This window comes from Anoplopoma fimbria, chromosome 8 (assembly GCF_027596085.1).
Source record: "Anoplopoma fimbria isolate UVic2021 breed Golden Eagle Sablefish chromosome 8, Afim_UVic_2022, whole genome shotgun sequence".
Taxonomy (NCBI): Eukaryota; Metazoa; Chordata; class Actinopteri; order Perciformes; family Anoplopomatidae; genus Anoplopoma; species Anoplopoma fimbria.
The window spans coordinates 8,015,333-8,042,531 of NC_072456.1; the positions used below are offsets into that span (position 1 = coordinate 8,015,333).

The 27,199-nt window shown below is 38.8% G+C and overlaps 1 protein-coding gene across 1 annotated transcript in view; it reads right to left on the minus strand.

The window, feature by feature from the left end:
* Positions 1-4,553: 4,553 nt before the first annotated feature.
* Positions 4,554-27,199, minus strand: part of brinp3a.1 (bone morphogenetic protein/retinoic acid inducible neural-specific 3a, tandem duplicate 1) — a 42,266-nt gene continuing 19,620 nt past the window's right edge. The window contains exons 4-7 of the mRNA XM_054603213.1: positions 15,258-15,363; positions 14,593-14,829; positions 10,161-10,383; positions 4,554-5,698 (exon numbers count right to left, since the gene is read on the minus strand). Of these exons, the coding sequence (XP_054459188.1) occupies positions 4,582-5,698; positions 10,161-10,383; positions 14,593-14,829; positions 15,258-15,363 (1,683 nt within the window). The 3' untranslated portion in view covers positions 4,554-4,581. The remainder of the gene's footprint in view (positions 5,699-10,160; positions 10,384-14,592; positions 14,830-15,257; positions 15,364-27,199) is intronic.

The following is a 27,199-nucleotide window of genomic DNA, read 5'->3' on the forward strand; positions in this document are numbered from 1 at the left end:
AGCATTCAAGCTGCATACTATACGTCTACAGCACAAAGCGCTTGGGGTACACGGAGTGTAATGCTTTTATTTCACAGCTTGGAGTAAGACATAAACCCCCGCAAATTACAACACACTACAAACCAGTGATAGAACTACCTGAGATAACGGGCTTTGATGCTGTGTCTCCCCCACTGCCTCCAGCAGCCATCCATCACTACAAATCCAAAAGAGATCTAAAGAACATAACTTCTCTTCTTTTTTTATTACAGAGCATCATATGCAATGTTTATCTAAAAAAGAAAAAAAAAGTTTTCAGTTATAATCATAGATAAAATAACATGCATGTATCAAATGCTCTGTAAAAAGCTATCATATCAAAAGAGGGAACACTTTTATGTCATGGAATGATGTCCACAGGAATAAACTAGTATTTAATGATCCAAATAAAGATGTTAAAACACCAGCTACCGGCTCTTGTTCTGGATGTCAATTATGTTTTGGTTACCTGACCTCTACCAGGCTCAATAATTTATGATTTTCTTCTGTTCAGAAAGGAATGTTAAAATTGTCATTCAGATATGCAGTTTTGCGAATGAGTTGAATAGCTCCTAATAATATATGCCAACCACTAAATGTTGCCTTTTTTATATAGATGAAATGATTCTTGAATGCAGCTTTCTACATTTCAGCTTTTGCACTGGATTTCTCTGATTTGCCACTTTTCTTTCTGATTTTTAGAATATCTTTCTCTACTTGGTTTCTATATTTAAAAAACAAAATATGTATTGAGTATGTAACTGTATAAACGGGTCTTGTGACCATGCAAAACTCATTGGCTGGATTAGTTGAACAGCCATCTGATGTGTAAAATCTTCAGAAATCCTCAGAAACCCTGACCATGACTAATTTGCAGAGATGTCCGAGCTGGTCCCAAGGATTGGTATTGGGGTCAGTTGGGAAGTATTGAAAGAGAATTCTCTCTACTGTTTCGTCCTCCTCAGTCTGCCACTTATGTGCACTTCCCTGCACTGGTTCTGAGGCTGAGGTTGGCAAAGGGCAAGATTCTGTTAGAATCAACAGCAATTACCAACAGCAAAGAGCAGTGTACAAGGCAGTCAGGTAGCAGCCAGATGTCACTGGTTATAGGTCATATCAGCTGTCAATTAATGTTAAGTCTGTGAGTAACTTTAAAACAGATTAAAGTGCTCTCTGAAAGCCAGTTTCTGTACTAAGCCAAAGATTATTTGTGAGGGAAAAATCTCCTCTTTGGAATACCAAAGACCTTTGCCAGCAGAAATTCTGAAGACCACAGGTAAAGTTGACATACAACTAAGTGGAATGCAGTTAATTAGGATTATTAAATACACCTGTTATTTTTCTATAAAAAGATATATTCTGAGTGGACTGGGTATAAATATACCTCGCAGGACATTTTTGGGGGGATTTTGTTATGATGCATTAACTAAAAACCAAAATGACAAAAAGAGGTTTTAAAGAGTTTTATAATTTGTTTTAATTCAACCGAAACATCATATTGACAAACGTATCTAGACGATTAAATTAGTACTTTGTTGAAGCACCTTCAGCAGCATTTCCAAACTTGAGTCTTCTTGGCCCTGATGTGACAAGCTTTGAAGATCTGGATTTGGGGATTTCTTGCCTGAGCTTTGAACTCTGCAGTCAGGTCCTACAACCTCATGGCTTGCTTTTTGCTCTTATGGGCATTGTCAGCTATTAGACCTCATGTAGACAGGTTGGTACCTTACCAATTTTCAATCAAGTTAATTTGCCACAGGAGGACACCAATCAAAAGTGATCTTGAGAAACAGGAGGCCCTATTTTCTGGTTCCATTGTTTTCACAGTCAGACACTTCTGTGTGTTAAATTTTTTTTGTATACCTAGTATCTCACACCCAAGGTATATAATTATTCATTTTGATAGCTTATTTCTGATAACCACACCATCATAGGTGAATCAATTATCAAAGGCCTATTTTGTTTTTATCTAAAATCATATGTAAATAATGTTACCGTATTTTCCGCACTATAGGGCGCACTGGATTATAAGGCGCACTGTCAATGAATGGTCTATTTTCGATCTTTTTTCATATATAAGGCGCACCAGACTATAAGGCGCATTAAGCGAAACAAAACAGTCAGTCAGTCAAACTTCCTCCACTTCCGTACCATTGATTCATTAATGTTGAATTCTCTCGCAGCTGCTCTATTCCCATGTTCTACTGCGTGACTGATAGTTTGAAGTCCGCGTCGTAAGCGTGTCTCTTGACAGGAGCCATGTTGGGTCCTTATACACACACACTGTAATATTATGGTGAAGCACAGTATGTATTACTCCGCGACGCTCCTGACTACGGTAGCCGTGATGCTGCTGCGGTGCGGCTTTGTAGTTTACCAAAGTCGTACTAAAACATTTTGACAGAGCGCCGTGTACCACACAACACCGCTTCGAGGTCAGTAAGCACAACCAGAATTAATCCATATATAAGGCGCTCCGGATTATAAGGCGCACTGTCGTTTTTTGAGAAAATTAAAGGCTTTTAAGTGCGCCTTATAGTGCGGAAAATACGGTATACTAACTATCATCATCATACCTCTAAGACTAACAGTCATTTGCATCTATGAATGATTTTTTGAGGGATTTAATTTAAAACATCTTGCAGCAAACAATGAATTGCCCTGTGATTTAGCAGGTTGGGCCTTAAGGAAATGGTGCTTTGGCAACAGATCCAGATACATTTGAAAACAGCAGGCTATATTCACATTAGAGGGCTTAATGCTCAAATACGGATTTTTTGGCAATTGTGGATCCTGCTCTTGCTGCCTGGATTGTCTGCACAACTTGTACATACAGTCCAGGCCTCCTAAGCCTGTCCCTCTCAGGAGCCAAGCCCGTGGGGATGATAGTGCCTATCATACTCCTCTCCTAAGACAAAGCCCCCCAGAACTCGTGGTCCATGGCCTCATCATCAAAACAGATATATTGGCCATTGCATGTGTGCAAATGCATCCACCCTCAGGGTAGGATCATCCCTGCTGTGCCTGGAAAAAACCATAGCGGTCAGTCGGTTGGCGAACAGCTCCACTTTGCTTCGTCATGAAGATATGCGTCTCTGAGCCTCAAGCAGTTTGGGGGTGTTTGTTACGCCTGTCACAATATACTCACTGTGGCCTAATTTCTTTCACTGCAATATAAGTCCCACACCTTTATAGAAACAGTCCAATCATGGCTAGAAGTGGGGATAACTAGAAATGTCTTTTGTGCAATTTAAAAATATATATATGTTATAAATAGTCAAAAAAGAAAAAAAATGCAAGTTTAATTTCTTTGATGATTTATTTTCCATACATTAAAATGGCCCAGATATGAGTGGAAAATAAAGAAAAAAATAAGATTTCTCCGTCCACACTTCTTTAAAAAAATCTGAAGTGTCATGAGAGCATTAAAAAAAATGCTTGTAATGTTAGCATAGCCGATAGATAACTGAACAAGTCAGGCTTGTGTCAAATTCATGACATCCACAAACAAACTGGGCCCAGATATTTTTTACAGCAGACATTTGACATGCCACAGCAGGGAAAGCACAGGTGTAATTAACAGCCTTAATAAAGGTCCTCTCTCTTCTGCATACCGTCTCACCCATATATAATAAACTCTTTATAAATGGTATTAGCCCCAAGGTGAAAATACTGTGTGTGTGTGTGTGTGTGTGTTTGTTGCGTGTGTCAAGTATCTCTTGCATAAAAATGAAACCGTCTATAGACCACACATAAAAATGTTTTTTATTTAGTGTATTAACAAATTGTATTATACATTTTATTGACATTTTTTTTTTTTTTTTTTGATTCACAAACAACGGCATTATAAAAATAAAAGCACATGTAACATATATTGTGATCATGGTGTTGTTTTCTTATCTGCACATCTGGAGTAATACAGTATCACATTTTTATTTATTTTATTACAAAAATGTGTAGTACAGCTTAAAAAAAGGAGTGAGTTTATTATTGAATGGAACGCTTAAAACAATGAGGTGTCCATCATGTGCCAGGTTAAAAGAGAGGGCCATGATAGTAAAACTAAAATGTGTGTTTATTTTTGAGCCTGGGAAATAAATGTGATGGGAAAGTACAAACAAAAAACATGCTGGTGTTGAAATGTATATATCCGTGAGATGATAACATTGCTTGGGTAATACTTCATCAGCAGAAGCTTTTGTTTACGCATGAGAGCAATTTCAAATTTGTGCAACCTATAAACATCAGTACACTGGCAACATATCAGTAGTGGGAGAGCTTTAAATTTATATTATTAATTGTCAAAGTTATTATTTCCATCAGGAGAGAAAACAAAAAGAAGCTATGAGGCAAGTTTGGTGAAATCCTCCTTAATTTTACAATGTTGTACAAATTTATACGAAAAGCTGACATGAGGATTTCAAATGCACTCTTGAGATCCATGACGACAGTGAAAATGTCCCCCAAATGTCCCCTTGCTCGGCTCCAGAATTGCTCTTAACCGTCATCAGGCCGGTGTGATAACTGCTCTGCCATCTGTGCACCTGGCCGCCAGCCCAATTATTAGCTACATAATTTGGTTGTTTCGTATTCCATCGAGTTGGGCTGCTTGGCACTGAAAGTCTGCAGCGCTGCCTGGATCCTGGCAACATCCGTGGTTGACAGTTTGAGCCGGTGCCGCAGCAGACAGGAGAAGAGGTCCAGAGGCTGAGCTCCAGGCGGGGAGAGCCTGTTGACTCGATCCCGGATCTCCAGCAGCTGCAGCAAGGCAGAGTCCTGCGATCCCTGAGTGTATGGGTAGTCGAGCTGTAAAATCAAGTCCTGGATCGCTTCTGGGTCAAAGTGCATACTATAGCCATACACCTGGATGCTGTTTATCTTCATGTAGCCTAGATTTCCCCCCGGTTCCAGGTACTCCAAGGGCTCATAATATACACTTCCATTCCCGGTGCTTGAGGGCGCTCTGATCCGGCTCCGTAGGTAAAAGTGGACCGTCTCAAAAAATGTTTTCCACTTGTTGCCCAAAGTCAAAGTCCAGTTGTAACAGTCATATGGACGGTCTAATTTAGTCCTCTCCCAGTCTGGGTAGTTGTTCTGTTCAATTGGCATGATCCAACTCTCAGAGTGGCTCCCCCCAAACGGATTGATATAGACAGACAGCATGGGGTCCAGAGTGCTGTTCTTGGTAAGGCAGATCTGTAGAGACATCCCCAGGAGCATGTGGACATGGTTTGACTTATATTTATTACTCTTCAGCGTCAGCAGCATCCTCTTCCTCCAAGACGGGTCGAACCAGTTATTAAGCCTGACATCGTTGCTGACAAAAATCCCGTGGATGCTGATGCGGTTGTCTCGTTTCTGCAGAAGGTAGCGTAGCTCCAGGTCCTGCAGGTCCGTCTCGAAGCCGATATAGTGATCGGTGGAGTCGGGCACTTCGTTGCGGCACACGCCCTGACTTAGCATGTAACCCGGATTACAGGTGGCGCATCGTGAGCGGTTCTCATAGGAGCAGGAGGCGCATGAGGTGCCCTCGCCCACTGTGCAGGGGATCACTCCCTGGCAGGGGGGGTGCTCGTAGGGGCAGGAGCAGCTCCTGGTTTCCTCCAGGTACCAGCCGATGTGGTTGTTCTCACTGCAGTAAATGATCGAGAGGATGTAGTTCAGCCAGTAGCTGTACGGCCTGCAACAGCAAAAAGAGCAATATTTAAGATTTGCTGCTATAGATATATCTATGTAATAAAATAAAGTATCTCCAAAAATAAAAACCATGCCCAGAAACAGATTAAAGGAATAATTGCAATGTCAGGAAGCAATTTTGAGTTTCGTGACAATGTTTTAAGGTACCTGAATAATAAGGAGCAAAAAAGGTTATCTTCAAACATACAGCTAAAGAAATTCAAGAATGAAAAAAAGTGTTAATCCTCTGTCTCTGTTTTAATGGTTCAGTTATATGTCAAGTATAAATATAATAATATAAAATAATGCATTTTTGAGTATCATTATCAAGATCTCTCTGTTTTTTTTATACCATGAAACAATTTTTGATGGCACTAAATCCTAAGATTGCAATATCATGGGTTTGCGATGATGCAAAATAGAAGAAAAAAATGCTTAATATCTCCCTTGTCAGCTTCCCGATGAAACAATGTAGGCGAGGGCAGTATGGGTGAAGGTCAACAGTCCTCCACAGTTCTGTATCACTTTATATTCTCCAGACACTCATGCCCACTGAGCAAGTCAGACATTTCCATTCAAATCCCTTCATATATTGATACATTTACGACAGTCTGAAAAACTTCACCTTACAGAACTAAATATGAAATGAGAGAAAAATAATCCATAGTTATACATTTAAGTTAAGTTAAATTTGGCCAATTGGCTTTATGTGATGAGCTGACAACAGAACAACTTTAATCAAATTCTGATCCCTATGTTGTTGCATTTTGATTGGTGCTGGAAATACCAAATATCGTCTTTTCCCAACACAGTGTGGTCCACTTTATGCCAATGAGAAGAGCTCAGACAAAAACACCAATACAGAAATAAATCATGTATAATAGTTTCATTTATTCTAAGACACAAACTTTGAATCAAAATTCCTGAGACTGTTTGTGAAAAAAGGAGCAGATGGACTGCATGACAAAAATATAATGCTGTAAATCAGTCTTTCACCGTCTTTGTTCCACATCTGTCACTTTTCTGAATCATCTCCTGTTCTCTAGCAGCGTTAGCAGTTTTGTTATTGTTCTCACACGCAGCTGCTCAATTAATTTAGGGCAAACAAAGGTGCATGTATAAGTAATCTACGCTCACAAAATATTTTTTTTTTTGAAGGAAAAAAATAAACATTTGTTCCAACAGTTATTTGACTAAATACGAGCTGGATTCCTTAGTGTGTGCAGCACTGGGAATTTTAACTTTAATGATGAATATTAGATCAAAGCCAATAAAACTCAGCAAAGTTTCCACAACTTCCAAAGCTCAGTTTAGAGCAAATATACGAGGCATGTTTCAGCATCTCAAAATATAATCTACCTCAGTACTTATCTACACATGAATAAATACTATAAGGCAGTATTTGGTGCTAACTTTCCTTTAACAAACATTTGATGAGACACATTGATGACAAATGTCAAATGCATGTTCGTACACACAGCGCCGTCACCAAAGTGGAACAGATGGAAGTCATTTGCAAGACATTAAAAACAAAACCCTCTCTCCAACTTGACTGATGATTGAAGAATGTGATACTTTGGACATAAAGCTCTGATTTGAAAACTGCTACAGCTATTCAGTGCTGGGTAGACACAATAGTTTTTCATTATCTAATAGAACTATGTTTATTTTTGTTTGATTTGATATAACATATATAAATGCAATTTGGTTTGATAAAACATTTTAATGTGACACAATTTTAAACTCTAACTGAGGCTCCTGGATATCATCTGTATGCAGGAATTGCATATAAATGGCTAAGTTAATGTGATAATCAGCATGTAATAAGTTTACATTGTCAGAGTCCACATAACTCCAAAAGCGTGGCAAAAAAAAAAAAGATTATGTGAGTTTTGCCTGCATTCATTACGCACTATTAAAATGAGGAAAAGGGAGAGAGGTGTGTGTGTGCTCTAGTATAGTCTGTAGAAACACAGCCACTTTCTATAAATAAGGCACTTTAATACAATATTCCAACATCAAATTCTGGTGACATTTCGTCAAAAGACAGTCAGTACATCGTGTTCACAGTTTCAATAGTACCCAGCTTCTCTGAAACTCATCAGTTCGAGTCAGTTGTGCATATCTCACACCATAGTGGAGGCTGTGCACAGCAAGAGAGAGGAAGCTGTCCTGCCATCATAAAGCGCATCGTGTCAGCAGGACATGTAAACTGTCATGGAGACGCAGTGTGCAGTGCGGGCCAAGGAGAAGCTGGGTGTTCACTCTGCAATCTGTTCATTGTCTGTCAGCTCATTTCACACTGATCAATGCATCATGCAAACTTTCTCCTTCTGCTACAGATTCAGTTTTCTCGAGTGAGCAAAACTTCTTTCTCCACTGAAGAGTCATACAATTATGTTCCATTTATTAACAGCAACAAAAAAAAAAACATATGTTGTTTTGTGCAGCTCTATTACTGATTTCCAGACACCTTGTGTTCTCAGACAATGCAGCTCAAAACCAAAAAAGAATGATCTCCTTTTATTTAAAGACTGTACTAGAGTTACATTAGAAACTCCAAAATGGATTTGTGACGTCCTGTTACAAAGAATTAGATATTTTTTGTATGCTTTTTCATCTGACAAAGACCATGATGCTACATGAATAATATCTGCAGAGATATATGATCATTTCTTTTACAAAAAGTGGGGGGAAAAAAGTGTGTAATGTCATTACACACAATACAATAAGGAAATAATCTGTGGAATTGAAGAAATCATTTAATTTCTTAGGTGGCGAACAAGAAATATGTGCATTTATATGGAGCTTGTCAAAGTCAGATGTGAAAATGTCTTTTTTGTAAAGTTTTTAAATGATATCCCAAAGTTAAAACGATTTTGAAAATGCAATATTTCAATTTTTCCAACCGCTTGGCTTTAAACTGCGTTAATATGAAAAAAAAAAAGACTCTCCTTAGATCTTTTGAGAGCACCAGGTTATTAAACAGCAGGGTCCAAAATATCTAGTATTTAAGTATTTACTATCATCACTTCCACTATATCTCATTACTATGAAAAGTACCAGCCTTTAGAATTTATCTAACGGGACAACAAGTAACTAGTACTTGAAATGAAAAAACATGAAAAAACAGCAGTTTATTTAAACATGCTGGACCACAAGTTACGTATGGAAATAATAGTTACATAGCCTGATATTAGCTCAACAAAGATATCCATTATTGAGTAAAGTTATGGAAATGTGGGAGTTTAGTTAAACTGTTAAAAAAGATTATTTCTTTAAACGGATAATATCACAGTTTCCCTAATGATTCATTTCTGGCTCATCCAATCGTATTGCACTGGACTGAAGGGCAGTGAGACAGTCAGAGACAAATAGGCAGGGGGGAAGAAAATGGGTTAATTTCTGGTGGGTAAAATCTTGGTGCATCTATTTACAAATAGCAACTAATGCAATTTGTTTGTTTAGTAGGCTTAAATCATTTGTAAATATCTCATGATAGTGTGCAGCAACTCTGTAGTTCACTGGCTATTCTGCTGCTGAAACAATAGAATCTGCTTTGTTGAACTAGCAATACTAAAGCAGATCAATTAGAAACTGTAGCAGCTCTTAGTTTATTATTGCATCTTGTGCGTGAATGTATGATCTGATAAGATTTCATAGGTGATTGGTAAAATGTTGGTATAAAGAATGAACAGGGATTATTTCCAGTTAGGTGGTGGGCTGCAAATAAAGTAGCTGCAAATAGTAGCTGCAAATTTAGTAGCTGCAAATAAAAATCACATAGCAGAGAATGTATATGTAGTTTTCATCTTATTCAGCTCCTAAAATAAAGCTGGCTGAAATAGCTGTACTGACTAAATCAGCTAGAAGTCGGCGTACTATATGACTTTTTTCTTTTAAGAATAATACAAGAATAGATCTACTGAGGAGACATGGAAAACTTTTTTTTGTCTTGACTAGTTAACCAACATGAAGGACTCCCAAACTTTGCATATTCCTTTTAAAACACTGCACACTTTAATTTCACAGGAGGATGGCTTTGATTCCCTGGATGTAAAGGAGACCTCGGCTGGGAGAGCAGCCAAGTCATCAGCTGTGACACTATAGCTCACTTCAGTAGGACCTCCGTTGAATATCAAAGCGCTTACGTATTGTATATATTATTAGCATAGTGCATAGTTGAGGGGATAACAAAGCGCTGTGCACAGAGTTGGCTGAAGAAAATAAATGAGCACTGCCGTTCACCGCTTGCTTGAAAGAACTTGTGATGTGGCTGCAGGCTTTGGATTTTTTTTCTTATTTTCACGCATGCACAACCACACGCTGGCTTGCACACACACACACACACACACACACACACACACACACACACACACACACACACACACACACACACACACACACACACACACACACATCGGTATTAACAGAAAAGTCAGCAGGAATACTTATCAGCTTCTCACCTCTCCCTCAGCATAATAATTTTGGGCTGAGTTCGACACCTCTTGCTGAGGGTGAAGAGCTTGTTGATGATGCGTCTCGCTTTGCTCAGGAGCTGCTGGGTGCTGAGCTCCAGCTGTTTGTAGCGCTGGTGAATGGTAGGCTCCAGCTTCCAGAAGTATTGGATGGCGGACGTGTTCAGTGCGTAGAAAGTGGGCAGCCTTCGGATGAAGTTCTGAAACTCATCTGGAAGGCAAAGGGAGATGCAAGAAGAAAATTGAAAACTTCTCCAACACAAGCCAAACTAACTCTCACACTTCCTTATTTGGCAAATCTGTCAAACCAAATGAGAGAATCACTTTGCAAGGGTCACATGGGCTGAAGAGCTGCAGGGCAAACTGGAGGTGATATTGTTTCATGCCTATGCTAATGTGAAAATGGGAGATAGTTAGTGAGCTTTTCCAGGGCTGATTCTGCTGATTAGTCTGTGATAACATATTATGAACAAGGAGTACAGAGGATAATAATCTGTATGTCAACCCTTCAGAGCTGATGTCTGCTGAAAACAATGCGCAGCAAACAGATAACATTTCTGAGGCATGCATTAGCATTTTCATCATCATTGTAATCATGATTGGTTGAATGGGAAATCGATGCAAAGCTCATCGTGGATGAGAAAATGAATACACGATTTGTAATTGGTTAACGATATCTTGATGATATAGCATCTGATTAGGAAACCAATTAAGTGTCAATGGCTTCCCTGGTGATTATGCAAGGTGTATTACAGGTTCCTATGAAATTAATAAGTTGATTAAACAGCTTGTAATAAAAATATATTACAAGGGTATTTGGAGGTCAGGACATTCTCCTGAGAAGTAAAGGAACTACACGGTGCGGCTTTCATGTGTATTCATTGGATTCCCCATATTCAGTTAGGCTGTTGCCTTTATATATATTAATTTGTATTACCGTCCATAGGGAGTTTAATGGATAATGTAATATGTTGTCTACAAATCCCCTGAAACGATCAAAATCAGCTACAATTACTGCCTTGCGGTTGCAAACCTCCGCCAACCCATCAAGTTTGAGTTAACACTCATGCCTTTCCAAAATATCATCACTTCATAATTATATCCATTTAGACATTGTTTTGTGAATTTGTCATTAAAAGCATATTCATTCTGAAGTTATGGCCAAAAATGTGTTCTGTGAGATCACAGTGACATTCACCTTTAACCAACTAAATTGAATCAGTTCATTCTTGAATACAAGTGGACGTTTATGTTAATTTGAAGAAATTCCCGCAATGCGTTCCTGAGACTTGGTATTTACAAAAATGAGATGGACATGAGGTCAAAGGGACCAACAAAATCTAATCCGTTCATCCTTGAGTCCAGGTCGACGTTTGTGCCAAATATAAATAAGTTTGCTTTAGGAATGGACTGGCCAGATGTATGCACATATGTACCAGATATGGTACGACTGCATAGGTCCTTCTCTGAAAACTTTCCATTCAGTGTCAGTGCCACTCAGCCACAAGCCCATTTGTTTATTCTAAAGCTATAAATATAAAAAAAGGTTTTTTTTTGGCTCAGTAATTGGCCTGTTACTAAGGGGTGCATCATGATGCAGTGCCTTTTCACGGCTAATTGCATTATTAGCTGCACAGACAACATCTATCTTTATTTGTTTGCCCAACAGAAAAATCCTCCACTGGAAAAAAGGTTAAATCAAGAGTAAACATGAAATCTGATTAGACAAAGCAAATAAAAGCAAAAATAGCTGCAATGAAAAGTAGAAAAGGGAAATTGCAATTAAAACCCAAAGGAAGAAAAAGGAAAAGGAATAGATTAAAAAAAAAATTGCTGGAAGAACATCGCCAGCCATTAAAAAACTGTGGCTTTCAGAAAAGGACATGCTACAGTCTAGTGCTTTTATAAAGTACCTCATCAGGGTGGTATCTTTCTTAAAAAGACAAAGCTATCGTTTCCTTCATGTTATTTAACCATTGTTAAATTAATTATAGGTGATCACTGTTGACCGTGTGTATTTCCATGTCCATTACTTTATTCTCAGGAGAAGATATTTATTAAGAAGGTATAGTACACAATAATAGTGTCTTAACATGTTCATAATGTTGAGTTTCCTGCGGAAGGTTGAAACTGCAAGCTGCCGCTGAGGTCTGCCATTATTTTGTCACCAAGACAACGATAGCTCATCCTTGGAAACCCACTCTCTGCCGACCATTATTATCTTGTCAGCCACTGAACCCAAGAAAGTCACACTACTTCCTCCTTTAGTATGATTTTAAAAATAGATGACACTGTCAGATTTGGAGGGGCGGAAGAACTGACACATTCTAGGCATTGTTAAAACTGAATTGGTGTTGGAGGGTAATGATGTGTACCAAGAGGCTTATTTGGCAGATTCTTCTTAAATCGCTAAATTATGAGGTTACAATTAAAAAATAATCAGTCTTAGTTGTTAATTTTACACATACATTCTAATCAATTTAACAACAAATGGAAAATATTATAATGTTTAACCAAGATCTCATGGAGCCCTATCGTACCCCCTGACTTGTTACATATCGCACCCTCCAGTCAATGGATATTATTGTCTATTCTATTTCAGTTTACCACTATGAATAAGACGCGTTTATTTGTCTCATCGAAAACTGAAGTTCCCCAAGCAACTATATAAAGCAATGAAAAAATGTATTTTAATCTTTTAAGAATTAAGATACTGATCATTCCTAATTAAAGCATTATTCAGTGGAAGGTTCAAGCTAATCACACCCGCCATCAGCTGACGATGAAAACTTAATTTAACAATCTGAGTCATGATTATTAATCACTGATGTTAGTTGTTTCCCATTACATCAAAGACACAAGTGGATCCCCAGGGGTTACGTAGGGAACTTACTGATTTTTATTTATTTAATTCAGCACTGCAACTGCAGTTCTGAGGGCACCTTGCTGCTTAAGTTATTGCCAGCTGTGAGCTAATCAAGTTGCCCTTAGTAGAGAAGCATGTGGCCTGTAATAACACTGTCAGCCAGCGAGCTGCACAAAGAACAGCTTAAGGGAGGGCTGGGAGTGACTGAAACAGCTAGATGCCCTCAGGGTGTGTGGATGCAGCTCACAGTTTAAATAATAATGGGAACACAGAAACAAAGCTATGTTGGAACGTTTAGTAAAATGTGTGATACATCTTGAGGGTGCAACATTTGAGTAAATAGTCAAAGTGTATTATTACACTGAGCCTGATCGCAAATACAATCAATTTGCAAAAGCTTTTTTATAAGCTTAGACAAATTATTTTCTCACAATCATCCCAAGTGAACACCTCGAGGAAAATGGTAAGCTGTATTAAATGAGGTTAACTGATAAAATGGTTACAACTCAGCAGCAAACTATAATATCACAGCTTACATCATAGGCTGCTAACAGATTACAGCTACTGTAGTTTGTTTATGGGTTGAGTCAGCTTTTCCTTCAGTACTGAAATAAATGAATGTGATTGAATCACTGTAGGTGACCAACTGAAGTCACATTGCTGTAAATACTAACCTTTCATCCTCTGAAGATTGAGATTTGCACCATGCGTTTTTATGCACACAGACAGGCTCAGCTAAAGGTTGTTGTTTGAATGCTGAAGAGCACTGGGAGATGACAGATTTGTCAACTGTTAAGAGATTGTTCTACGCCGTTTCTCCTGAGACAGCTGTGTCTTTAATATCTCTGGCTGTATCAGGGAAAGTGAGGGAAATGTTGCCAATCAATAGGCTGGATTGTTTTATGGCAGTATTGGATTTACAGGATCAATTTGATGAAATATCTTAATATGTACATCTCGTTATATAATTTAAGAGATTGTCCAACAAAAACATGTATCTATAATGAGTGATTCAAATGTTTTTTCTGATATTATATATACATATATAAATACATATGTATATATAGTGTAAAATGAAATGTTTAGTTAATGCCTCTCACTACATTGTGTAAGATCATCTGTAACATGTTAAACAACTGTTTTGCAATTGCGTTTACATCAAAACATACCAAAGAGCAATTACAAATATGTAAAAAAGCTTTACATTTATGAGACAGACCAATATTTTGTTGTCAAACAAGTTTATGTAATAATTTAAAGCTCCGACCACAGCTAACAGCTGATGCAAATCCATCAAATCTAAAGGTGATTTAAGATTATAGGTGTGAAATGTCCTTCTCTGTTGTTTTCTTATAATTTTGCCAAATAGTGGTTTAAAAATTGCAACTCTGTGTACCGTTGAATTCCCATCACATTGATTGGATATAATTGCCCCTTGTTTCACTTTTCTCTCTTTGTTTTCTTTGCCCATCGGCTCCTCTAACAATAGAGTCTAATTTGCTGTCAGTGTGAGGGTCACAGCCAATGAATGAGTGCAAAAAGGAGAACACTGACCTGACTCCTCAAAGTCCTGGTTGGCCATGTTCCAGGATTCTCGGATTTTCAGCACACTGGCTTCCATAGCTTTCAGATCCAACTCGGGGCAATTACACTGTGGGTAGTCCACTTTGCACTGGCACCAGCAGTCACTGTCCCGGCACACAAACTGGCCCTCCTCATTACAACCGATGTAGCTGAGAGCTGCCTGCACGAACCTAACCCTTAGGTACTCTGGCAGTATGGCCTGGAGGCCTATGGCAGGGACAAAAATATGGAAATGTCACATGGATGAATGAATATGGAGCTGTAAGTACTTTAGGTATTGCAGAAAATGTGTTAAGATGGCTGTTGTACGCTACATTTGGAAATCACAAAAGGCCGGCACTCATTTTCTCCGTTTTTTTGCCACGCTTGACATATGCTCGGCGTCACATGCAATATGCTGAGATTCACTTAAAGTTTTATTTTCACTGCACAGTTCTGCTACTTTTGTTCTGAATCATTACTGTCTGGGATTCACTTCAAAACCCGGCAAGCATGCATGGCAAAAAAAAAGGCGAAAGAGTGATTGAAGCTAAATTCGTTCTGACACTCTCATGCTGCAGTTATAAGCTTGCCAGAGAACAGACACTGTGACAATTCCATCAGAAATTGGGAGAGTTCAATTATGAATGCCCAACCTTGCAAATGAATCTTATTTTCAGGACTCTGAACCAAAACGGAGCTGACAGAGTCGAGGTTGTCATAGTTACTGCATCCAAGAGGGCCCGTCCTTGTTTCGGTCACCTAAAGGGAGGAAAACAGAGGCACATAATAATACATACTATGAAAAAACACACTGATGGCTTAAATATAGAGTGGGAGTGAAATGAAAGAAGAGGAAAAGAGAGAACACATGACTAACTGTCATGCAGAATATGATTTAAAACACCCTTCCCCTTCATTATCTTGTCTTCAGTTCCATTACTTAGACCTGACCTGATAATTTTTTGAACTTGTGGGCTGGAAATTGAGTTGGAATAAGGATCCCTGGAGTAAAGCATACTGAGTAAGTTGTGGTGTCATCTGTCAAAATCATCTCTACATTGTGTTTCTCCATTACAATGCCCAAATGACACCCATAACATGCTAAAATCTATTGTGATGCTAGTGTAAGCATGTTCTATTCAATTATCTACACACCTGAGGATTTGTGTAATTGCTTGTTGCAAATTTTCACATGAGGTATGCAATATTGTTACACCACTACAGACAAGCAGAAATGTAATGAGAGGATAGGCAAAAAAAATAATCATCTGTCAGTTTTGGAACCATTATTGAATTGGTGGAGTACTACACAATTTGCATTGCAATTTTGTTACATTGTTAAACACACAATGTACGAAAAGTATTGAAATTAATGAAGCAGGGCTAGATACTTTGTCCTTTTTTATTCATTACATGTTTCATCTTCATGTCAAAACACGGCGCCTACATTACCCACAATGCAAGTGTCATAACTCGAGGAAATTAACCAGATTGTAGAAGGCTCTTTCTGAAACAACAAACTGCTCGATACAAAAAATAGTACCCCTCAGGGAAACAGACTCTGGTGTATGAAATTGGCCAAGTTCCCCACGTGAAGGACAAAAAGTTTGACTCTTGAGTATATAATTACAAGGATCTTCCGCATCAAGTGGCCTCATACAACAAGCACACTAGCGTGTTTTTTCACCCTGCCTCAAAGCCGCTCGGCCTCAGGCTCATTCACATGAACAGAGGAAAGAAAATAACTATTTTACAAAGGTCACTTTCACAATGTAGGACTGTAGAAAAAGTATTTTGGGCTCAATGAAATCATGTAACTCAGAGGGATGTGGAAATTCGACAATGTGGCCACTATGTCAAACTTGACTTCTTCATGTGGGCTTGTTTTAACTTATTTATTGTTACCTACAAAAAGGCAATCCAACCAATAGTATATAATTAGGTAAAGAATAGATATTTAGTCTGCACCAAAGTGGTGGAGCAAACGAACAGAGTTATGCTAAAAATGTAGTTTATAGTTCCATGTTGTAACATTAGAAAAGCACTATGACAAAACTATATTATAAGGTTGAGGGTTAGGAGTTGCACAGCCTGAGGAAAAAAAGCTGCTCTGATGTCTGGTGGTCGATAGCTGATACTTCTGTATCGCTTGCCAGACGGCAGCAGTGTGAACAAGCTGTAGCTGGGGTTGGTATTGTCTTTAAATATCCTTTCAACTCTTTGCAGGCACCTCTTTTCACCAATATCCCTGATATTCATAAGATGGGTACCAATGATGTTCTGGGTGGTTTTATTCTCCCGCTTAAGTCCTGCTGTTCTATCATTATGAGTAATTTGGTGGCATAAAGACTGCCAGAGCATGATTATAGAGACTATTTGCTTTTTTACAGCTTTTTATTTTCTACATCAGTGGCACACAACACAAATCCCTGTCAAACATGGATGATGGAAGCTCAAATTGTGTTACAACAGATTTTTTGGCAATTTTGGTGTGCCTGTGGTGAAGCTGAAAACAGAACTACAATAGGTTTATTATTGTCAGTAGGTGTGATTACTTCAATCATGTCAAAGTCACAGTTTTTTCATTCTCTTTATAAGAGCGCAGTTTGCACAAAGGCAGTCTGACAATATAATGACGGAGAGAACAGTGTAGAGCAGGTTTCACCATAACAACTGATGTGACTGTGTGGGAGGTGTAAAGTCTCAATGTGAGAATATATGACACCAAAATACAGCTATTGAGGGTTGGAGGATATTCAATTACTAAATACATTTGGTAAACATGAGTTACTCTTGTCCCAGGAGAACTCTTGTATAATTCTGGGAAACCGTTCAGTGTCATTAAGTGACGCACCAAACAAGTTGGCAGACGTTGCTGGTTTGACACCGAAAGGGTTATCTACCAGCCAGCCTACATAGCGGATATGTTCACCCCATTTATTCACACTCCATGCGTCATTTTGGCATTTTTGTACATCTCACAATCTGTCAGACAACAGCTTTGTGTACATAATTGGCAATGAAAAAGTTTCCTGAAGATTTAAGGATTTATAACCCATCAGACAGCTTGAATCCACAAAAAGCACTGGAAAGAAGGTCTGGTCATGAGTGCTGCTCTGTCAGAAGTGTTTGAAACACCAGCTGGAGGCAGAGCAGGGACCTGATTTTACACACCTATTCTGAGTCAGGTTAATTAACTCAGAACAGGTGCAACCATGTAGGAGGAGGTGAAGAAAAAATAAATAAAATCACATCAATTCGCACACATGCAGACAACTCTGTCCATCAGGTTTTTCCCAGCTCATATTTGGCTGTGTGCAATGAGTGTTTATGCAATGAGTTGTGTGTGGGTGCAGGGATTGTGTGAAAAAAACATTGTTTGTATCAATAAACAGTAAACATCACTGTGTCCTTGTTTCTGTTCTGCAGAGTTGAGAGAGAGTTGCTTGGTAAATTCACGAAAACAGCACCTGTGATTTGTATTCCGAGCTTATCACCTGGTTTGTAACAGAAGCCAAAATCCCAATAACTTTTACCACAAGTGTAGAAAAACAGAGAAAGAGCTAAAATTTAGCATTGAGTGTCCAATGCTAATCTAACATTTTAGTAAAAAAAGACCTACATATAATCAAACCTGATAGCGTGTTGTAGACCCCCTTTCTTGTATAGCATCTGTTGTTTGCTTGTATTTACTTATTATACAAGCAGAATGAACCTATCATCTTCCTGTTTTTATTTAAAGTACCTTCTGTGTGCCAAGAGGAAATGATTTTCTGGAACAAATGAAGCTTCTGGAGCTGTTCAGGCAGATAACTGATCCACAGCTCCACTCGAGCTGAATGTGTTTATTTCTATTACCAGTTGGGTGATATATTATAGCTCACGGCTCATCTTTGCTGGCTTAACCCCCCCCCAAATTTAAAAAAAAAAAAATAAAATAAACTATATATATTCTAAATTAAAATGTTATGATTCAATATTTGGGTTGAGTGAATACAGTAATGCAAAGATAGCATGTCAAAAAGACAACTATTTTTATGGAGACTACTTCAATTTTCTAAAGCCATTAGGCTACACTCTGCTGTCAAATTCAATCAAAGACTAATGCATTAAGATACATTGTAGAAAAAGGGCTTTTAACACAGTAAGTGTGCGCAAGCATAGCAGACATATTATACTAATGGTATTCCTCTTGAACATTGAATAGGCTGACCATGTGGCTAAACTCAGTTGTGTAGGCACTATAGATTATGTTTGATTGAAAAGGCAGGATTTTTTCACACCGTGTTCATTTGAAGGGACCTTTGGTGATATAGTGGTATTAAAATGGTCTGAGTTGTGTTTAAAAATGTGTTAATGGGGTCCATGTGCTCCAAACTCACCCGTTGATCTTGCAGCTATACAGTCTATAGGAGAGGTAACTATTTCAGGGGCTTTTTTTTTTTTTACTGTACTCAGGACTTGTGTTTGTCATGGTTTTCAAGTAGGTTAGCCCGCTCGCAATAGAGCATTTATCATACGACTTAATATAAGACCATGAAAACATTCTGAGAAGAGAGTCTCTTTTGGGGTAAACATTTTGCTGCTGCTGTAGGTTTCATTACACCCAGGTGAAAACAGGCAAGCTATTTTAAACAATTGTGACAAAACTTGCTAAAAACAGATTGAAAGGCAGCAAATATCTTTGATCATTCATGGCAAAAACGCAAAAAAAGTAACACAGAGAAAAGGCCAACATGCGCAGATGCAAAGAAAGCTTACCAGAGCAAAAATAAACCCTGCAAAAACAGGTCAGGTATAGACCCTAATAATTGCCTCAAGTTTGACTAGTAACCTAAATGAAGCCAAAAATAGGCTGTCTTAAGACAAAGGTCAAAGAGACATACACCATGCCTACAATAGAAATTAATTGGCAAAAACGTGTAGGTGTGAAACTAAAGTTATGTCAAAAGAAAATACCTTCTGAGACAGGCATTAAAATAAAAAGTTTACTTTTTGCCGCACGACTTGAAAGTGGCAACTATATCAAAGCTCAAAGACATAACACAAGATTTGTGCAAAAAAAAAAACACAGACACACAAAAGAACACTGTCGAATCTATCCTCTCCTTCTCAGCTTATGGTTAGATTGTTCAAAATTGCAACTCAATCATCCTTGACAGAAGACTGATTTGGAGCCCGTATAGTATATATTCAGACTCCACGTGCATCAAAGACAAACTGGAAACCGGAAGGGAAATCAATCTCCTTCGCTTGCAATTTATGCCAAACACCGCTTGTTTTAATATTTTCCCAAAGGTCTAATAAAAGTAACAATATCTCTGCGCCAGAATTAATGACTGTGGTATCCAGCGTGGAGGAGAAGGAAGACTTTCACTGCTGTGGGCAAAAAAAGTTGTCTTGCTTTGGACATCATCTTTAGACATCTATAAGGTCAATAAGGAAATTAAATCCAGAGACACCTGAGGATGAATAAAAGCTGTGGGCTCTCCATGTTCTTTTTTTGTTTGTTTTACACCATGTCTCTTTCAGTCTTCTTCTAAACTACAATTACTGCCTCTTAGTATGCCTTTGCCAACCAGTCATTTAACAGTTTACATCCACGTCTGTCCAAAATGTCATCACCTTTTATCCTGTTAGACAATTGTGAGAAACTGTCATCATTTTATCCCCCGGGAAGATCATGAGATTGGTCGTGTGTGTGTGTGTGTGTGTCTGTGAGTGATTGAGTGTGCACCTCTGTGTCTGTCTAGAGCTAATCTGGCATTCTGCTGCGGCAAACTGTACTATGTTTTGGGTGGCCAATTATTCATTGAATGCTCAAGGACCTCTCGGGGTTGTGGTCACTCACGCTTTCTAAAAACACCTTTTATTGCCTGTTTAAAATGGCCATTGACTGCCTGCTGACTACAGACTCACTTCCCTTACCCAGTCGATAGGGGCCGCAACACAGCTGAGTGCATCTTCAATTCCCCTTGTGCGCTACTGTTTGCTACCTGTACACAGCAGTGTGTTTACAGATGGTTAACGGAACTACCTGTGCATCACTGCTGTACAGACTGACTTTTATTGTCTTTGATGGTTGGTGATTGGTTAATTGTTAACAGCTAACGGAACTTGCCACTGCTACGTGAGTAGACGGCTTAGTGAGTTTAATCGTGTTTTTGGCAGGATTGTATGACATGTCTTGTATGACAAATTTTAGCCAATTGCTTGCATTCATCGCTGTTTGTTTAAGTTTTTTCCGAAACCTTACAGCATTGGTGTCTTAAGGGGGGAATAACCAGTTGTTGGGTTGTATTAATTCAATCAACCAATAAAGCAGTGTTCATTGCAGACATACCTGGCAAAGATCTGGTCTCTAATGAGTGCACCTTTGTAGTTCGCACATTAATACTTGAGTGTGTTTGTGAGGCCACACTGAACTTTGACCATCAAATCCTGATAAGTTCATCCTTCAGTCCAATTGGAAATTTGTGCCAAGTTTGATGAAATTCATTTATGGGACAGACATGATGTTACAGTGACCTTGACCTTTGACTAGAGTCAGTTAATCGTTGAATCCAGGTGGGCTTTTGTACCAAATAAGTCAAAATACCCTCCAGGAGTTCATGAGAATGGGCCAGACGGAAAGACGGATGGACAACTTCAAAACATAACGCCCCCGGCCACGACTGTCGCCTCTGCAGAAGCTTAAAAATACTTTTCAGACTTCCACTTTGTAATTCACAATAACTTCATTGATGTCTTCTGAATCAAACAATGTCATCACTTTAGGCAGGCAGGGCAGACGGAACGATGTATGAGAGGGAGAATAACTGACTTCAATTCTTCTTTTTTTATTATTGACACGTTAACACAATTAATTAAAATCCGAGCAGCCTCCGTAGGGATCCACAGATTCATTTCTAACACAGACAGATGTCCAACTTAAAGGGGAAAATTGACCAAATGCAAATCTAAAGATGGCTTTTCTATGCATAGCAATGAGACCATCTGCAAAAAGAACCCAGTGGAGCAGGGCATGTGTGCACAGTCAGCCTTCTCTATTAGAAATCGACCCCAAAAAGAAAAATCCTTTTTGTATATTTCACTACTTTCAAGACACCACAGGGCATCATTTCTTTGCTAAAAGCAAGAAAACATACAAGTGATTCCAACAATGTGATATGCAAATGACATGGATCAGTCGGTGGGGGAATTATTAATGTGCCATAATTGAGTACAAGGTAATTGTGCTGACTGTGTTGGAATAACTAACAGCTGCATTTAATGGAACATTTAATTGCACTTAAAGGCTTTCCTAGAATAAGCAGTTTGCAATGCTTCCACATGCTGTGGACGTGACTTGTTTATCTTATCACTATGAATTTCACTTTGCCCTCTAGGCTTGCCTTTTGATGTCTTCTCTGTCTAAATGCTCTTTTAGAATGAATTAATACTGAAAATAGATCTTGTTTAACCTCTAGAGTCCTCAAATTCTTAGCTTTATCAAATGTCTTTAGGGCTGACTTATATGGATGCAAATTAATTCCACCCTGGTAAAAGGAGTGTGTATTTATTCATTTTTTTATCACAATATGACATATCAAAATAACGAGTTATCACGTTGATGTTCAGTGCTAGAGTGAACATGGACCACAGCAAAACAGAAACTTGTTTCTCAGAATGAAAATGATCAGTTGTAATAAATTCACAAAGCCTAATGCCCATTTCAGTTAAGCTTAAGCCATATTCCTCCTGTGCTGTATCTGTAAATCCCCATTGTTCACAGTCTTTGAGCAAGCAAACTTTTAAGCTGGCAAGCAAAATAAATAAATATATCTTATCAGATTAGTGCTAACTATCTACATATGGGCCAATGCATATTGCCTTACAGCAAGGAAAAATGAGACATAACGGCAAGTAAGTCACACCAAACACGAATAAAACTTTTCACACGGCGCAATGACATACAAAGCCAATACAAAGCCAATACAAAGACGCAAATTAAAATACTGTAGAAAAAATGTGTATCAGTGTATGTGCATAGCCTATAGACTGTCTATGGTATAAACAGTAAAATAAGAAGTGGACATATGTCAGTGTTTCATCAGCCAATGGTTTGCAGACTTCAGTTTTGAAGCCTCGACTTTGGCATTTTGGCCAATTCCCCCTTGCTGTTTGTCCATCACCATCATGGCTTTTTGCAACCATATGTGACACAAGAGGGTGGATGTTAGCACAACCTAATGCTGAATAGTTTATAAGGAAATCAAACGATTTAAGAATAACTAATGAACACACTGTGAAAGTTCTAAAACGAAAACACAGACAACGCCAAAGCGGCTATCAGCCAATCTCAAGGTCACCACTCCCTTTAAGCCTACCCTTCTTTATCATCTAATTTACTTTAAATAAGACCATAACTACTATATGAACCTCGTGCTGCATTGAAGAAGACTTGAAACTAGTGACTGGGTCAATAAACTCAGAAAGGTTTACAATATGTACTGAGGTAATGAATCAAGTGAGGAGTAGGGTCATTTAATCATAGACTTCTATATAATCTGATTTATTTTTGCAACTAGAGGAGTCACCCCCAGCTGGCTATCAACAAGAATGCAAATGAGGCACTTCTGGTATCTACATGGAGATAAGACCCCCCCATCATTCATCTTAAATCTCATATAACTGCTCAACTGAGGCGAGATCTGATGACTGCTGATGCCAAAGCATATTTGATTTATTATTTTCAATTAAACTATTCCCTGAGCCCTCATGCCCTGAATAGAAGCATTGACATTTGTTACATTTCGTGAATCATTTACTTAGGTTTTTCCTTTAATTTCTCACCAGTCTGTATATTCAAGCAGCAGTCAAACATTCCCAAATGAGCCCTTTTTTAGGTTCATATTGCACTGTGTGGGTGAAAATGTAGCTCGGAAAGTTGACATAGTTCCACTCTCAGACAACACAGCGGCCAAGTGTGTTGGCTCAGGACATGTAATTTCAACTTTTGGAGCAGGTGAGAGCCGGAGCCAGTATTTGGAATTGTAACTGGATTTAACACTGCTCAGCTGCTAGTTTTACTGAGTTTCAACAGCGCAGAGGGATATTGTCGGATACAGTGTTCCCACTAGAACACTCTAGAGTTCAAACATGCCTTATGTGGCAATAACTGCTGCAAATATAGAATGCAGGATAGTATAAAAACAAGAACAGACATAAAACAAATGCCCATCAATGAATAATAATTGTAAAATACATCAAAACAAATGTATTATCATTTGCTCAAACTACACTAAGTAGAAAGTCTCCACAATATAATATCTGATTTCATTGAGAAGCTGGAACTGAATATTTTTAGTTTATACATTGAATAAAATGAACATGATGAAAGGAAATTATGCTACACTTTGGTATTATCTAAATCAGATTATGCCTTGTCTTGCAGAGTGTAAAAAATGGATGAGAGGCTCTGTACTATTGGTGTGGGGCGCTGGCAGGGCAGCACAGCACTTAGCCTGTTAACATTGTCCACTGATACACATGGCTCTGAGGCACATCTATTATTTAAAAATGTAAGGCTTTAATATTATTATAAGACCAGTTAGGTGAGAGCATTTCACTGATGGAGATTCATCACTTCTGCAAATCCCTCGTATGAATAATTCCACAAAAACTGCATAAAATGTCACTTAGTGAGCTTGTGTTGTCAGATTGAGCAACAATGAGCTTTAAATGGCTGCACTTTCTGCTGGATGGAAAAAAAAAATGCACAAGACAGCGTTAATGTTTCATGAAAATCATCGTTCTTTTCAAAATCGCCTCATTCGCTGCACCTTCAGGAATTGTCGTTGGCTTAATCACCACAGCGTAGGAGATGTGCAAATCCACATTTGCATCTGAGATACGTTTTCCTGCTGTTTATTCAGTCTTTGAGGATTTCAATGCATGTTCTTAGACCACTTTGTTGCACAGGCTTACACTCTAATGTCACCAGAAAGGGATAAGCTTATAAACTATAAGCAAGAAAAAGCGGAAGAGGAAGAAAAAAGCATCAGAATGAGATTACTGTGTGCGTGTGAGAAAAAACAAAAAAACAAGCCACTCAAAGCCACAGGGGAGCAGAGGGGAACCTTTGGAGGAAGAAAGTGGTATTTAATACTGTATGTGGGGTTATGTTCACTGAGACTCTCCAAGAGAAGCTACAGTAAGCTATGCTATTTTCCAGGAAGTACCAGTCACAAAGAAGCCAAATGAGCTAAAGTGATTCTGAATATTTTTTGGGTTTACTTCTTTGTAGCAGCTTAAAGTTAAAGAGAAATAGCTGAAAGAAGTGAAATTCTTGATATAGGAGGCCAGATATGAGACTCAACCAGGAGCGATCATCCATCTGCTTATCCCATATGATTATCTGTGGCTTTTTCGTCACCCTACACATATGAAGTAGGAAACCTGTAGAACCCAATAAAGGTTAAAGGGATTGAAGACACGGTAAAAGACAATAAGAAGGACATTTATGTTCCTTTCTGAAAAATGAAGAACTGAAAAAAAATCTGCCAGTGATGAATAATTCATCCATGCTTGTGATAACGAGAGCTTTGTTTTGTTATGTTTATCCCGCCATCAAAACTGCCCCGAACTCAGGGAGCCGTGTTCTGTGCAGCCATTCCTCAGCAGCCATTATCTGATTTCTGAAGCTCGACTCTTACTTGTTCTCTTCCACGCCGACAAACGAAGTGTATCACCGCACGGCTGACTGAACACTCAAGGCTTGCGCGGCAAATTGGGTCAAACATTTCTCATCACTTCTCCTCCCCGTCAATGATATTCTCCACCCAACTTTAGTTTAATGAATCTTCAATACAGAGATGCCTGGGCCACAAATCAAAGGTAAGCTCGTTGATTGATGCAGCATTTCCTGCGGAACCGCTGCACCCCGGTTCCTGGGCTTAAAGGCCTGCTAAATAAGGCCTGTCTGTCCTCGTCTCATCTCTTCTGTGCAGTCGCACATGACACCTAAACTCCGACTGCAAAATGTTTGACAAATGATGGCAGCTCTCAGAGGAAATTATTGAATTGGAGGGGCTTATTCATCATAGTATGTAACAGCAGAGACATTCTTTTTTTCCTGTCCTCCTATCTCCTTTTTCCCGTCTTTGATTATTTTCCAGTGCTGCTGCACTGAGTCCTCCAGGCCTAAAGGCCAGGCATTTCTACTATTTAAACTATATTATCTCTTGAAACCAGGGGACCAGTGCTCTTTTTAAAGGCAGCTCTGTTTTGGCATCCGTCTTCATTGGGGTGAGGTAAAAACCCACGTTCGGAATTAAAGGCGGCTGAGGTTGTGAATATTTTACATCAGTCACCTGAAAATGCCTCACAAACAAATGTACCCCAGAGGGCTCTTTCTCTACTCATCTCAATCAGAGAGTTTTTTAGCAGCACTTTGGTTCAGTACAGGCTGCCAAATCAGTTCAACGTCCTCTTGCCAATTCACTTTAGAGAATGTACAGTTTTATCTCTGATGGACTGTATAGAGGGGCATCACTGAGGAAGAGTCAATGAAAAATGGGCTGTAGCTCCGAAAAAAGCAAGCAACTTAGCGTTGTAGCTGCAGCTACACAGTCAGAATGAAGGAAATAGACCATGAATTGCCTTTTTAGTAAACGTTAGTTTATGTGAGCGTGCCCCAATGGCTAGCAAAGGACCGCCGCTCTACACTGCTCTTCTACGGCAGATACAGCTGATAACGCCCCCTGCAAATGGGGTCGTCGCGGTAACTTAACCCCCACGTTAGGTTCCCCCTCAGGTTAACAGTGATAACTACGTCAGTGCTGTTGCCATTGTTTGCACTGTTAGCAACATTAGCTGCAAGCCGCTGGGTCAGACGTCGTCATGTTGAGAGTGGCGTAGAGGCAAAATATATGCTCTGAATTTCTTATTGAGCATCTTGAAGCTTGAAAGCTTTAGTCCCAAATAATCCATCATAATATTGTCACTGCAAATAAAACAATGTATTATTGGAGATACATGGTTTTCACCGGCAGATAATAGACTGTGACAGGTAATGCCACCATTAATCATAATCTGGGAATGACCCCTGAGCCAGATCGCTGATGAAGACTGAGATGCAGATTAATTTAAATACAGTTCAAATTAAAAGCAATGAATGGGGGTCTATTAGTCAGGTTTCTTAGGGGGTGGTACATCCAATAATATAAAAAACTACCACTGCAGAGGCAGGTGTAATCACAGGATACAGAGCAAACAGACTGAAGAAGCTGACAGTGTATTGGATGGGTGTTTTGACATTTTGTTGATATTACCTACATTCCGTGATGTTAATCTGTTGTTTACTTCAAGCAGGTGTAAACACATTAAGGGCATGTGAAGAAAAATATTCCTCAGAAAGCAAAGAGAATTCAGTCTGCAGTGCGAAGGGCAAACTCAGCCAATTCAATTAATTCAGCTTGATAACAACTGACAGAGTGATGAATGAACACACCCTGAAGGTAGTAAGAAGTAAAAGATGCAAGGTGATATTTACATCATAAGCATATCTTGATATGCATAGCATGCTGTTCCTTATAAGAGCATGTACACGGAT